This window comes from Coffea arabica, chromosome 8c, assembly GCF_036785885.1.
Source record: "Coffea arabica cultivar ET-39 chromosome 8c, Coffea Arabica ET-39 HiFi, whole genome shotgun sequence".
In the NCBI taxonomy this organism is placed as follows: domain Eukaryota; kingdom Viridiplantae; phylum Streptophyta; class Magnoliopsida; order Gentianales; family Rubiaceae; genus Coffea; species Coffea arabica.
Window position 1 is genome coordinate 1,071,655 of NC_092325.1, and position 14,760 is coordinate 1,086,414.

At 38.1% G+C, this 14,760-nt stretch overlaps 2 protein-coding genes and 1 non-coding gene across 3 annotated transcripts; 2 read left to right on the plus strand and 1 right to left on the minus strand.

The window, feature by feature from the left end:
- Nucleotides 1–4,272: 4,272 nt before the first annotated feature.
- LOC113706729 (G-protein coupled receptor 1-like) lies at nt 4,273–6,747 on the minus strand. The gene is made up of 6 exons (XM_072062338.1): nt 6,311–6,747; nt 5,526–5,557; nt 5,254–5,423; nt 4,966–5,069; nt 4,763–4,864; nt 4,273–4,635 (listed from the first exon to the last, which is right to left on the minus strand). The coding sequence occupies exons 1-6, from the start codon at nt 6,491–6,493 to the stop codon at nt 4,468–4,470; spliced, it is 759 nt and encodes a 252-aa protein (XP_071918439.1). The 5' UTR covers nt 6,494–6,747; the 3' UTR covers nt 4,273–4,467.
- Nucleotides 6,727–6,808, plus strand: TRNAS-GCU (transfer RNA serine (anticodon GCU)). The gene has a single exon. It is a non-coding gene; the product is annotated as a tRNA-Ser (tRNA).
- Nucleotides 6,809–11,225: 4,417 nt separating this feature from the next.
- On the plus strand, nt 11,226–14,442 carry LOC113707211 (uncharacterized). Its single transcript, XM_027229422.2, has 4 exons — nt 11,226–12,000; nt 13,693–13,788; nt 13,941–14,008; nt 14,113–14,442. Exons 1-4 carry the CDS (start codon nt 11,374–11,376, stop codon nt 14,228–14,230), a joined length of 909 nt encoding a protein of 302 aa, XP_027085223.1. The 5' UTR covers nt 11,226–11,373; the 3' UTR covers nt 14,231–14,442.
- The last annotated feature ends 318 nt before the right edge of the window (nt 14,443–14,760 follow it).

Genomic DNA, 14,760 nt, shown 5'->3' on the forward strand with positions numbered 1-14,760 from the left:
TAGGGTTTAGGGTTTAGGGTTTAGGGTTTAGGGTTTAGGGTTTAGGGTTTAGGGTTTAGGGTTTAGGGTTTAGGGTTTAGGGTTTAGGGTTTAGGGTTTAGGGTTTAGGGTTTAGGGTTTAGGGTTTAGGGTTTAGGGTTTAGGGTTTAGGGTTTAGGGTTTAGGGTTTAGGGTTTAGGGTTTAGGGTTTAGGGTTTAGGGTTTAGGGTTTAGGGTTTAGGGTTTAGGGTTTAGGGTTTAGGGTTTAGGGTTTAGGGTTTAGGGTTTAGGGTTTAGGGTTTAGGGTTTAGGGTTTAGGGTTTAGGGTTTAGGGTTTAGGGTTTAGGGTTTAGGGTTTAGGGTTTAGGGTTTAGGGTTTAGGGTTTAGGGTTTAGGGTTTAGGGTTTAGGGTTTAGGGTTTAGGGTTTAGGGTTTAGGGTTTAGGGTTTAGGGTTTAGGGTTTAGGGTTTAGGGTTTAGGGTTTAGGGTTTAGGGTTTAGGGTTTAGGGTTTAGGGTTTAGGGTTTAGGGTTTAGGGTTTAGGGTTTAGGGTTTAGGGTTTAGGGTTTAGGGTTTAGGGTTTAGGGTTTAGGGTTTAGGGTTTAGGGTTTAGGGTTTAGGGTTTAGGGTTTAGGGTTTAGGGTTTAGGGTTTAGGGTTTAGGGTTTAGGGTTTAGGGTTTAGGGTTTAGGGTTTAGGGTTTAGGGTTTAGGGTTTAGGGTTTAGGGTTTAGGGTTTAGGGTTTAGGGTTTAGGGTTTAGGGTTTAGGGTTTAGGGTTTAGGGTTTAGGGTTTAGGGTTTAGGGTTTAGGGTTTAGGGTTTAGGGTTTAGGGTTTAGGGTTTAGGGTTTAGGGTTTAGGGTTTAGGGTTTAGGGTTTAGGGTTTAGGGTTTAGGGTTTAGGGTTTAGGGTTTAGGGTTTAGGGTTTAGGGTTTAGGGTTTAGGGTTTAGGGTTTAGGGTTTAGGGTTTAGGGTTTAGGGTTTAGGGTTTAGGGTTTAGGGTTTAGGGTTTAGGGTTTAGGGTTTAGGGTTTAGGGTTTAGGGTTTAGGGTTTAGGGTTTAGGGTTTAGGGTTTAGGGTTTAGGGTTTAGGGTTTAGGGTTTAGGGTTTAGGGTTTAGGGTTTAGGGTTTAGGGTTTAGGGTTTAGGGTTTAGGGTTTAGGGTTTAGGGTTTAGGGTTTAGGGTTTAGGGTTTAGGGTTTAGGGTTTAGGGTTTAGGGTTTAGGGTTTAGGGTTTAGGGTTTAGGGTTTAGGGTTTAGGGTTTAGGGTTTAGGGTTTAGGGTTTAGGGTTTAGGGTTTAGGGTTTAGGGTTTAGGGTTTAGGGTTTAGGGTTTAGGGTTTAGGGTTTAGGGTTTAGGGTTTAGGGTTTAGGGTTTAGGGTTTAGGGTTTAGGGTTTAGGGTTTAGGGTTTAGGGTTTAGGGTTTAGGGTTTAGGGTTTAGGGTTTAGGGTTTAGGGTTTAGGGTTTAGGGTTTAGGGTTTAGGGTTTAGGGTTTAGGGTTTAGGGTTTAGGGTTTAGGGTTTAGGGTTTAGGGTTTAGGGTTTAGGGTTTAGGGTTTAGGGTTTAGGGTTTAGGGTTTAGGGTTTAGGGTTTAGGGTTTAGGGTTTAGGGTTTAGGGTTTAGGGTTTAGGGTTTAGGGTTTAGGGTTTAGGGTTTAGGGTTTAGGGTTTAGGGTTTAGGGTTTAGGGTTTAGGGTTTAGGGTTTAGGGTTTAGGGTTTAGGGTTTAGGGTTTAGGGTTTAGGGTTTAGGGTTTAGGGTTTAGGGTTTAGGGTTTAGGGTTTAGGGTTTAGGGTTTAGGGTTTAGGGTTTAGGGTTTAGGGTTTAGGGTTTAGGGTTTAGGGTTTAGGGTTTAGGGTTTAGGGTTTAGGGTTTAGGGTTTAGGGTTTAGGGTTTAGGGTTTAGGGTTTAGGGTTTAGGGTTTAGGGTTTAGGGTTTAGGGTTTAGGGTTTAGGGTTTAGGGTTTAGGGTTTAGGGTTTAGGGTTTAGGGTTTAGGGTTTAGGGTTTAGGGTTTAGGGTTTAGGGTTTAGGGTTTAGGGTTTAGGGTTTAGGGTTTAGGGTTTAGGGTTTAGGGTTTAGGGTTTAGGGTTTAGGGTTTAGGGTTTAGGGTTTAGGGTTTAGGGTTTAGGGTTTAGGGTTTAGGGTTTAGGGTTTAGGGTTTAGGGTTTAGGGTTTAGGGTTTAGGGTTTAGGGTTTAGGGTTTAGGGTTTAGGGTTTAGGGTTTAGGGTTTAGGGTTTAGGGTTTAGGGTTTAGGGTTTAGGGTTTAGGGTTTAGGGTTTAGGGTTTAGGGTTTAGGGTTTAGGGTTTAGGGTTTAGGGTTTAGGGTTTAGGGTTTAGGGTTTAGGGTTTAGGGTTTAGGGTTTAGGGTTTAGGGTTTAGGGTTTAGGGTTTAGGGTTTAGGGTTTAGGGTTTAGGGTTTAGGGTTTAGGGTTTAGGGTTTAGGGTTTAGGGTTTAGGGTTTAGGGTTTAGGGTTTAGGGTTTAGGGTTTAGGGTTTAGGGTTTAGGGTTTAGGGTTTAGGGTTTAGGGTTTAGGGTTTAGGGTTTAGGGTTTAGGGTTTAGGGTTTAGGGTTTAGGGTTTAGGGTTTAGGGTTTAGGGTTTAGGGTTTTTAGGGTTTAGGGTTTAGGGTTTAGGGTTTAGGGTTTAGGGTTTAGGGTTTAGGGTTTAGGGTTTAGGGTTTAGGGTTTAGGGTTTAGGGTTTAGGGTTTAGGGTTTAGGGTTTAGGGTTTAGGGTTTAGGGTTTAGGGTTTAGGGTTTAGGGTTTAGGGTTTAGGGTTTAGGGTTTAGGGTTTAGGGTTTAGGGTTTAGGGTTTAGGGTTTAGGGTTTAGGGTTTAGGGTTTAGGGTTTAGGGTTTAGGGTTTAGGGTTTAGGGTTTAGGGTTTAGGGTTTAGGGTTTAGGGTTTAGGGTTTAGGGTTTAGGGTTTAGGGTTTAGGGTTTAGGGTTTAGGGTTTAGGGTTTAGGGTTTAGGGTTTAGGGTTTAGGGTTTAGGGTTTAGGGTTTAGGGTTTAGGGTTTAGGGTTTAGGGTTTAGGGTTTAGGGTTTAGGGTTTAGGGTTTAGGGTTTAGGGTTTAGGGTTTAGGGTTTAGGGTTTAGGGTTTAGGGTTTAGGGTTTAGGGTTTAGGGTTTAGGGTTTAGGGTTTAGGGTTTAGGGTTTAGGGTTTAGGGTTTAGGGTTTAGGGTTTAGGGTTTAGGGTTTAGGGTTTAGGGTTTAGGGTTTAGGGTTTAGGGTTTAGGGTTTAGGGTTTAGGGTTTAGGGTTTAGGGTTTAGGGTTTAGGGTTTAGGGTTTAGGGTTTAGGGTTTAGGGTTTAGGGTTTAGGGTTTAGGGTTTAGGGTTTAGGGTTTAGGGTTTAGGGTTTAGGGTTTAGGGTTTAGGGTTTAGGGTTTAGGGTTTAGGGTTTAGGGTTTAGGGTTTAGGGTTTAGGGTTTAGGGTTTAGGGTTTAGGGTTTAGGGTTTAGGGTTTAGGGTTTAGGGTTTAGGGTTTAGGGTTTAGGGTTTAGGGTTTAGGGTTTAGGGTTTAGGGTTTAGGGTTTAGGGTTTAGGGTTTAGGGTTTAGGGTTTAGGGTTTAGGGTTTAGGGTTTAGGGTTTAGGGTTTAGGGTTTAGGGTTTAGGGTTTAGGGTTTAGGGTTTAGGGTTTAGGGTTTAGGGTTTAGGGTTTAGGGTTTAGGGTTTAGGGTTTAGGGTTTAGGGTTTAGGGTTTAGGGTTTAGGGTTTAGGGTTTAGGGTTTAGGGTTTAGGGTTTAGGGTTTAGGGTTTAGGGTTTAGGGTTTAGGGTTTAGGGTTTAGGGTTTAGGGTTTAGGGTTTAGGGTTTAGGGTTTAGGGTTTAGGGTTTAGGGTTTAGGGTTTAGGGTTTAGGGTTTAGGGTTTAGGGTTTAGGGTTTAGGGTTTAGGGTTTAGGGTTTAGGGTTTAGGGTTTAGGGTTTAGGGTTTAGGGTTTAGGGTTTAGGGTTTAGGGTTTAGGGTTTAGGGTTTAGGGTTTAGGGTTTAGGGTTTAGGGTTTAGGGTTTAGGGTTTAGGGTTTAGGGTTTAGGGTTTAGGGTTTAGGGTTTAGGGTTTAGGGTTTAGGGTTTAGGGTTTAGGGTTTAGGGTTTAGGGTTTAGGGTTTAGGGTTTAGGGTTTAGGGTTTAGGGTTTAGGGTTTAGGGTTTAGGGTTTAGGGTTTAGGGTTTAGGGTTTAGGGTTTAGGGTTTAGGGTTTAGGGTTTAGGGTTTAGGGTTTAGGGTTTAGGGTTTAGGGTTTAGGGTTTAGGGTTTAGGGTTTAGGGTGGAACAAGCTGGAGGAAGTTTGAGTATTAAGTAGCTTCACTGCAAGAGAATTAGCAAAGGAATGAAGAAAACATGAACTGGACATAATTCATTTATAAATAGGCAAAGAAGACTGAACCAAGGGCATCAGCACCATATGGGGTTGCAATGATTGACTCACTAGAAACAATAACCTCTGTGCACAAGTGTCATTGACATAAAGGAAGACACAAGTTTTAGTTGACTCATGGGCAATAATGACTACAACCAAATATTTCCGCTTTTATGATATCATTAAAAACAAAAAAAAAATATTGCGTATGCTTCAAAGAATGATCAAAGGAAATGCAGGCTACCTTTACATCTGGCCGTGAATCAAACTGGAATATCCTCTCCGACATGCCAGCTGCCATCTGAAACACCAAAGATCAGATTACTACAAGCTTGACTGTTAAAATGCCACTTTTGAATATCCAATGCCTAAACCCCCAAAGAAAAACAAATGCTGAGCCAAAGAAAATATCTGAACTGGTCACTTACACGGGTTGCATTTTTTAACATGCGTATTACTTGGAAATAGGTGACAGCATTAAAAAGAATTGCACCCCAAAGAGGAGCATAAAATGTTATAAAGTGAACCGCCTGCAGATTGAAGTAAAAATTTGAGAATAAGTACTCAAATGAACCAAAATTCAGAGCATTGAAATTGCAGACAAACTTGATACCACAAAAATCATACTTGCCTTCCCTGTACGTCCTGTTTGGGCCCAGCACCATGCTCCTATATGACTTATATGCCCATGGTCATTGCTGATAGAGCGTATTACAGTCACAACTCCTGAAGTTCCTGTTAAAATCATCCAAGTTAGCTACCGCATACACCAGAAGTATGAAAATGTCATGCAGTAAGCACTAAGGTTGACATCATGGTGGCTAAACATTAGGACAAAGAAACTTCTGCATTCCAGAAGAACCATTCTGATGAATGCTTTGAAAGAAGCGAGAACTGATTCTTAAATTTAACATCATACCCCAAACATACAAATGAAACATGGGCTCTAAATCTTCCACATCTGTTTTATGTCTAACAACGGTTCGATGAAGTGTAAAAGCAATTGTTGTTGTCCACAAAAAAGAAGCCACACAAAAGAAATGTGTGGTATAGCCTTGAGCATAACAGAAAAATCCCTTTGATGGATCCCTGCAGAACCAGAGAAATCGATTATCACATATATAAAACTTATAAGAAAGAAATGAAATCAGAATCTGATTAAACTTGACCCCCACGTGGCATCTTCCTTACCCTATTATGCTGAAGAAGCTACACAGCATGTCCTGCAACCAAAAAAGAACGCAAATAGATGGTCATACTCCTCCTATTATGGGCAGAATAATTGAACAGATTACTAAACATTTGAATTGGAAGAATAAAAAGGAAAAACAATAGAACAGCTGAAGGTTAACATAACTATTACCCTTTCACCAAATAATTATTACCGCTCATGCAATCATGAACACACAACAACAGTCTTCACTTACTCTAGATGCCAAATTGACAATATGGATCACATCTCACACGTGCAATTACGAAGATCTCACTGTTTTGGCAAGTGTAACAATATATATGGCGTCAACAACGGCATCATAATAGAGCCTTAATAAGCAGAAAAGGAAATCACCATATGCACATGAAAAACAACATCAAAAAGAACTTCGAATGACTAACTTACGGCTGTGTTTGATTCTCTCTCTCAGAACCGAATAGCTTGATTCCAATAGTCTACAATTATTGTGTCTTAAACGGAGCCGGACATTACGATTCCAAAAGTCACATTTTTCATCATCAACAATTCCAATTCAGGTCTGATTTTACAGTTAATTGTCTAACCAAATTTCCATCTTTCTAGCAGGATAAATCAAATTAACGAAAATGGTCCATCTAAATATAAAACCCTAACATTTGAGACCTTTCGAGGAATAAGTACAGAGAAAGCTTAAGCGTTTAGGAAATTCAACACAAAATGTGACGAATGCTAAGTACTATATGTTGAGGTAGTTATTAGTATCAGGAAGCTGAATAATGCTTACGGAGAGGGCGAGGAAGAAGACGAGTTTGAAGGAGAACTTGCGGAGCTCTTTGAAGAGCAAATAGCAGAGCACTATGAATCCGGAACCGATAAATGAGAAGGTGGAGGCTCCGGTGTTGACCGCCGTTAGTATTCGCCGATCACTCGCCGACAGATTCCCCATTACTGCCTGCACCGTCGCCATTCCCCAATCCCCGCCTTTTTCAATGACTTTCAGTAATATTCCGGCTAGTGTTTCACTTGATTCGATTTCTACTCCCAAAACAATTTTAACATCTCTTGTTAAAATTCACCATAAACGGCGTACTATTTTCTGCTGCAGCAACTAATCACAGCTAATAGAGGGAATCTAATTTAGTCCTTTGCGTTTGCGTCCTCTTCAGTTCCATTTTCCTTAATCGACTTCCACAGCAACATGTCGCTTTGGCCGAGTGGTTAAGGCGTGTGCCTGCTAAGTACATGGGGTTTCCCCGCGAGAGTTCGAATCTCTCAGGCGACGTATTTCTTTTTTTTTTTCTACTTTTTTTTTTTTTTTAAATGCACAAGCAGATTTGTTTCACAAGCGGATTTTATTTGCCAAGGTATTATAGGCAAGTTTTAATATTGGCCCAGAGGGATTAATATGTTACTGTTGAAAGAGCAAAACTTTTAAAACTTGAGCTCAACTTAATTATCTATAGGGTCTAGATTTTTCGGATTCAAGCTCGATTAAAGAAAGGTTTTCGGTAAATTTTAATATCTCTTTTAACAATAAAAGTAACTTTTCAAAATAAAGATTAAAACTAATATATGAATATACTACTCGATCAAACTTGCAAAATAATCGAGGTACTTGTTTTTATACTCGTACTTAGCTTGAATTTTTTATCCAACAACGCTTAAATTTGACTCGAACTTATTCAACATCAAATCTATATCCAACGGTTGACTACCATGATCATGTCCTAGTTGAGCTCTCTCCCAAACACAAGAAATATTTCAATGCATGTAAAACAATTCTGGACTGTCGGCCGTTGTAAAGAGTATACAAGATCTAATAGAAAGCTGGATGCGCCTAACCCCTTGTATATTGATACTTGTATCTGCTGATCTTTCGAGGCATTTGGAGCCAAGAGAAGTCTTCTTAATCTCACGTTTCTTCCTGATACCAATGGCCACAGCTGTAACTTGGACCAATCTACCATCTATGTGCATTGACAGACAAAACCGTTTAGAACCTGAGTTTTTTAGAAATTACTGTAGTGCACTGTAGAAGTTTTTTAAAAAAAATTTTAAGATGAAAAATTTTTTTGAAAATTTTTTTTTTCTTTTCTTTCCTCTCTTCTTTTTTTTCTTCTTCCTTCCCCTTGCCCCTTCCCTCCCCCGTTAACCTCTACCGAGGGTTGGCGATGACTGTTCAACGTTGGTGGGGAGGGTGGCCAGGGAGGGGAGGGGGAGAAGAGGGGGAGAGGGAGAAGGAGAAAGGAAGGAGAAAAAAAAAAAGAGGAATGCCGGCACCGGAATAGGTGGCGGCGGCAATGGCTGGCGACGGAGGTGGTGGTCGGCGATGATGGCGTGGTGGATTGGGATATGGGAGAAAGAAGAAGAAAATAGGAAGTTTTTTGTGTATTAGATATTTTGACGTGTGTAGGTTAAAAAATTTGATAAGTTTTTTTTGGTTCCTGTAGCAAAAGTTGTTAAAAAACTAGTAGCTAAAAAACTTGGCTTCCAAACAGGCTCTTTTTTGGCCAAGACTACTTGTTACAAGTTTTTTAATACCTTTAACTACTGTAACTTCAAAAAAATTCTCAAAAATTTTAAGCTATATATTTTAAAATATCTAAAAATTTACACACTTCAGAATTTTTTTCTACAATTTCTTCTGCAGTAAGTTACAAAATTTTAAACAAACACTCAAAAAACTTCTTTGCCAAACGGGGCCTAAGTTTCTCAAAGCATGATTGATTCAGTACCCTTACGCATTATGTGTTTGACACTGTGGCCAATTTTATAGTATTGTACTATCTTCATAATTGGAAAGACTCTATTAATACTAAATGAATAAAAATATTTTAGTAAACAGATGACAAATGAACTACACTATTAAAGTCTTTCCATTCAAACTTAATTAAAAAAAATTCATAGTTGAGTCACCACTCACTGGTCACTGCACATTCCAAGCAAGTTGAAACGATTATACACCAATCACACAATAAAAAGCGTATGACATGATACTTAAACCAAACAAGTGGACACTAGGGAAGGTTTTACATGCTTATCACACAACCATCATTTTCTATAAATTCAGTTGAGTGCAACTTTTTTATATACACTAACACTATATATACTGTCACGATTGAATGAATGCATGATACATGAACAAAATTTAGATTTTAAATTTAAATTCAGATGAATTATCGTGAATCCAATAGTGATAGTGTATATAAAACCTATCCACAGTCATGTACTGTGAATACATTATATACGCTGTCAGTATATAAAAGATTAATTCAATGGTGATGGTATATACACTATCAGTATATCAAAGATTAATTTAATTCCCAGTTATAAACGTCAAACCTATCCACAGGCCTAACCAGACCGTATGCAAATTGATGAAAAGGACTTTGTTCAAACTATGAATTATTCGCACAACTAGAAACCAATTTCAGGCCAAATTGCAGCAAATAGTAGAATTAAATTAATGGGAGAGGGCAATGACAGCTGTACAGAACGGTTTTGCTCAATTAAACGAAATAAAAGTTCATTTGTGCAGGATATAAATCACTTTAAAAACAAAATAGACATAAAACTAATTTTATGAGTTTCACACGTGATATTAAAAATAATATACAGAGTCTTATGTTTTTTTTCAATGTCAATCTTGGCCTTCAATCTTTCAGGAACGGTTGCTACACAACTATCCCTGCCCCGTAAACTCGTACAGATTCAGAGTCCTAAAAAAGACCCAGTAATCGAGATGCTGGGACTGTTTTCATGGTGATTCATTCGAGAAACCCTTAAATAGTACTACGATAATTTAAGAAAAACCTCTCCATAACGTATTAGCAAGTCGGCAAGGCATCCTTCGCCCGCGCTGGATTAGTCTGTTGGTGGAAGTAACCTCCTTAGGTGAGTTCCACTTGGGTTCGATCCCGAATAGCAATCCAGTTGTTATCTTCTTCAGTATCGGTCGGACCTGCTCTGCTGGAGTGCTGTGAAATTAGTCGGGTATAAACCCGGATACCCACAGTGATGAAAAAAAAAAAAAGTTGGTAAGGCATCCTTCATTCTTTCTCACCTCTAAAGAGCCTACAGTAACGTAGGTAAGATTTTAATCGTGGGTACTTCACACTAGGGCTGCAAACGAGCCGAGCCGAGCCGAGCTCGAGCTCGAAAAAAAATAAAAAATAATTATTTTATTTTTTAAAAAATAAATAAAATAATATTTTTTCTTAATAAATAATAAAATATTAAGGATATATACGTAATTTTACTATGAAAATAAAAAATAAAAAAATATATATAATATACGTAATTTTATTATTAAATAAAAATAAAAAAAATATATAATATATATATATATATACCTAAACTCGCGAGCTAACGAGCTTAATATTCTGAGATCGAACTCGAGCTCGAGTTTGACTCGAGCCGCTTGCGAGCGGCTCGATTCGTTTGCAACCCTACTTCACACACACACACACACACACACACACATATATATATTTATGCATGCATTTTATATACTGTTGAAAACAAGAATTGTTGAATATTCATTAATTCGAGAAAAAAGAAATGCACAAATTATATATATATATATATATCAAGTTATTGTTTTCTTGGTATAATTTTTCATATTGACAATTTGATTAATTTGGGTAGACTTGGTACTTAACAAATATCCAAATTAAGATTTTTAGGTGCCAATTGCAAACCAATAATTCTTGTTGAAATAAAAAAAAAGAGCAGTTAAAAAATGTTTGGATTACAGATTATTTTTACCTTATTTACACACATTGACTTTCTTGTATCATCAACATATTTTTTAATCACATTTCTATCTCACATACATCGCATTTTCATAAAATTATTTTAAATAATTTACTATCCAAACATACTGGAGATTATTCCTTGGAGCAGTCAAGAAATGGGATTAATCCTATTCCATGACATCTCATATATGTCTAGTGGGTCACAACTTAATTGTTCACTCTTCCAAAAGCAAACTCTTTTTTTTTCTCCCCAAATTTCAATAGTAGATTAGGCATAAGGTAGGAATGAAATTTTAAAAAAAATCATACTCAAGCATTGATTTTTTTTGTACCACCTTTGCCACATAAGGTAGGCACCACCGAACACCATCTTGTCATGAGTCTCATGACGCTCCCATGCTCTTTATCTCCTACTAAACTCAATTAATTGCCGGTATACCTCCACAATTAAATCTCATTAATAAGACCCGTGATCCACGACATCAAGAATTTCAACTCAATTATATTTTCGATCACTTTGTATCTCACGTACATCACATCAATCACAAAAAGTAATACAATAAGTATTTCAAATAAACTGCTATCCAAACACAATTATTTTCAGAGAGGCTTATTATTAGAAAAGTTTTTCTATTTTTTTAGGAAAAAAAAAACCTCTTATGTGGTCCTTGTTTGCACGCACTACTTTAAAGTTTCATGAACAGCAATTTGGTTCACATGTGAAGATATGTACATTTATGCGTGTGTGTGTGTGTGTGTGTGTGTGGAAAATCCAATCTTCATGAATTTTGAAGCCAACTAACCACGATACAAGGACTTGAAAGTCAGTCACATTCACCCAAAAAAAAAAACAAAGAAAGAAAGAAAAGAAAGAAGTTACATCAGCAAGAAAAGTATATACCAAACCCATCAATCTAATTATGTAAACCATTAACGTGTGCCACCATCCTCAAGACACTCAAACTCAAAACCCCCCAAGAAAGAAATCAAGAATCCACTCCGCCTCCCAAGTCCCAACTCCCCAACTCCCATCCCATCCTTCCAAGGCCAAGCTTGAGGATCCTTCTTCATCCGACACCAACAACCAAAAATGGTGGCTTCTTGTTTAAGCATAGTCACCCTCTACGGCGGCTTTCTCCACCGGTGCATCTCCGCGGCCGGTTTAGCCTCTCAAGCAACAAACATCGACGACCAAACCACCATGCATTTTTGGGGTCCGACGCCAAAAACCTTTTCTCCCACTAAACCTTCATTGATCCTGATTCACGGGTTCGGCCCACACGGGGTCTGGCAATGGCGCCAGCAGATCAGCTACTTCGCGCACAAATACAACCTTTACGTCCCCGACCTCGTATTCTTCGGGGACTCGGCCACCAAGTCCCCCGAAAGGTCCGAGGTTTTCCAAGCTGTCTGTGTCGGCAAAATGCTGGAAAGGATTGGCGTTGATCGCTACTCCGTTGTAGGGACCAGTTACGGGGGGTTCGTGGCGTACCACCTGGCGTCCATGTGGGCTGAACGGGTGGAGAAAGTGGTGATCGCGAGCTCAGGGGTTAACTTGAGGAGGAAAGATAATGAGGAGCTTCTGAAGAGGGCCAAGCAGGAGAGGATTGAGGACCTGATGCTGCCAGCAAATTCCGCGCAGTTAAGGACTCTGTTGAGTTTGTCAGTTTTCAGGCGTCCGTACGCCCCAGATTTCTTATTAAATGATTTCTTGGAGGTATGTGTATTGTAATGTTCCTTGAATCCTTCCTTCATACCTACCGATTTTTTCCTGCTTGCATTAGATCATTAATTGAATTAATTAGTACAATGGACTACTTTATGTATGAACAAGTCATTGTCAATCACGTCAAAGGATTGTTTCTAATTTTTTGTTGCAACTACTAAAGCATTAGTGGTTTAGACTTTTGAGTATTCAATTAATCATATATGTTGTTTGGATAGAGACTATTATTTCAAATAATTATTCAGAATAATTACTGCAGCATTTTTTTTTGTGATTTAACGTATCTAAGATAAAAATGTGGATTAAAAAATGTGTTTATGATACAAATGAAATATTATTTCGAAAAAATTTGACATCCAAACATATGCAATTTAATTTTCTTGTCTCTATTGGGATAAATTGTCAAAACCAAACTTGTTACTCTTTTGCTGGTCGCTCTTTTTCTCTCTTAGATCATGGTTAAAATTCAATCAATCTACGTTGAAAGGTGGAAGCCAAAATTCATAATTTTAATAGAAGTTCTTTAAAAATCAATCCCATTTGCTTTTGTCTCTAGATTTTTTGTTTCTGTGATGTTGTACACGGCAGATGGAATGAAAACTATTTAAACCAGATTAATATGATTGGAGTTATAATCTCGATCTTATAGCTAAGATTAGCATACTTAAACTAAAGAGCTGTCATAGATTTAAAATAAACCAAACCTAGATAAGAAATTGTCAAACTTCTTGTGCCCCCAAGGCCCCAACAATAAATAGCTGTGCAAGTGTTGTCAAAAGGATGAATTGTTGGAAAAAAAAATGTATAAGATAATGTTGCCAAGCCCACCGGCTTGAATTATGAATGACAACAATTTGGCCTTAGGGGTCTGTTCTTAAATTCGTGGGTCAATGTCACTTGGTTGTTTGTGGAAGGTGGGAATTTGAACCTTAAATTTGCAGCTTCAAGCATTGATTCCATCGCAATATGAAAAGCCAGTCTAATTTACTTCTTGGGCAGTTGGGAGAGTCAGGAAATTCGCCAGTTTATGAAAAGCCAGTCTAACTTTGGTGGCTCATCATAGCTATTTTGTGGCGGGCCAGCTTATCCTAAAAGGGAAATTATGAACTTTATTATGATGACTGAATTTGTCAAACATTGGAAAAAATTTCCTGTGGTAGGAAACAAACTCATAAAGATTTCACTCGTTATGCCCTACCATCTTCTTAAATACGCAAAAGCAACCACTGCATTTTTCTCTTTGGACATATCGATGGCCATTAGAAGTTCTCAAGTGCAGTTGTTATCCTTTCAAATGCAGAATGATCTTTCAAGAACACGTATAATCATGAATATTGTAGATGAGACTTTCATCAATAAGTTAGCATTTTTATATGGGGCGTTTAGAAATTAAAAAATACGGGGCGCACGTTGTAAATTTTAGTGATTCTGAACGATTTATTTATCCTTCAAAAGTACATAGATTACGTTTCTTTTTTCTTTGTGAATCTTGGCATGTAGATTTCAACTCGAGATGGCTAAAAATGCCAAAAATTAACCCATGATCATGGCTCCATGAGTCAAAAAATTAAAATTTCATTCATTATATTAGCACGTTTAAGTTGTGTATATTCTCTAGGGTAATTGACCCTTTAGAAGGAATATGACATCCTTGTGGGAATTAATTAACAATTGGAAATGCAGAAATTATACAGTGAGAACAGGAAGGAGAAGATGGAGCTCTTAAAGGGATTGACTCTTGGACGAGATGACAAAGTAAACATAACCCCTCTTAAACAGGTATGTATATATATCTTGAATGCTTCATCCTTGATGGACTACAGCTTTTGTTGTTGAATTTGTTTAACTAATACTAACTGCCTCATCACTAATCATGCTATTAAGGTCATTAATTCAGTACCTTCATCCAAACCTGCAAATTTTGGCTGCAGGAAGTTTTAGTTGTTTGGGGAGACCATGACCAGATATTTTTGTTGGAGAAAGCATATGAGCTCAAGAAGTATGTACTCCTCTTTTCCACCCATCAACTCTTTATTGTGATGCTAGGAAATTGATCTAAAAAACTGGGGTTTAATGAACTAATGATGGGTTTTCCATTTGCAGGTGTCTGGGAGAGAAGGCAAGATTGGAGATCATAAATAAAACCTCGCATGTGCCTCAACTAGAACGAGCTCGGCAGTTCAACAAAATTATTAACAACTTCTTATGCGGGTTGTCATGATCAATGCGACATTTTTGTAAAGAAGAAGAAGATGAAGAATTGCTTCATGTCCTTTGTAGAATCAAGATCAGAAGTATTAATTACTAGTGATGTATGGCACGAGTGTTGATTTTGATTTGCTGATTTGTGTGTTGCAAAAAACTATCATCAATAGTACTATGTTGATGACATTAATTAATGGCCTTGTTTGGAAAGCCAGTTTTCACCAAAAATTTTCTGTGTTTCTCGTAAACACATTTTCTAATCATTTTTTTATTTCGCATATTTGAAATCGTTATAGTATATTTTCAAAAAAAAAAAAACTCCAGAAAATTGTAATCCAAACAATTCCCGTTAGATTGTTGGATCTTTTGGAAGTATATAAATAGTCCAATATAACTCAAAAGTTCATTCAAAAACCTCAACTAAACAAACTTGGTTTCCAGGTCACGCAAACCAACTCGCCTTAGAGAGCAATGAATAAAATACAGTAGTCCTAACAAAGATTTTGTGACGACCCCACCTTCCCCTAAGGCGTATCAAAGGATTTG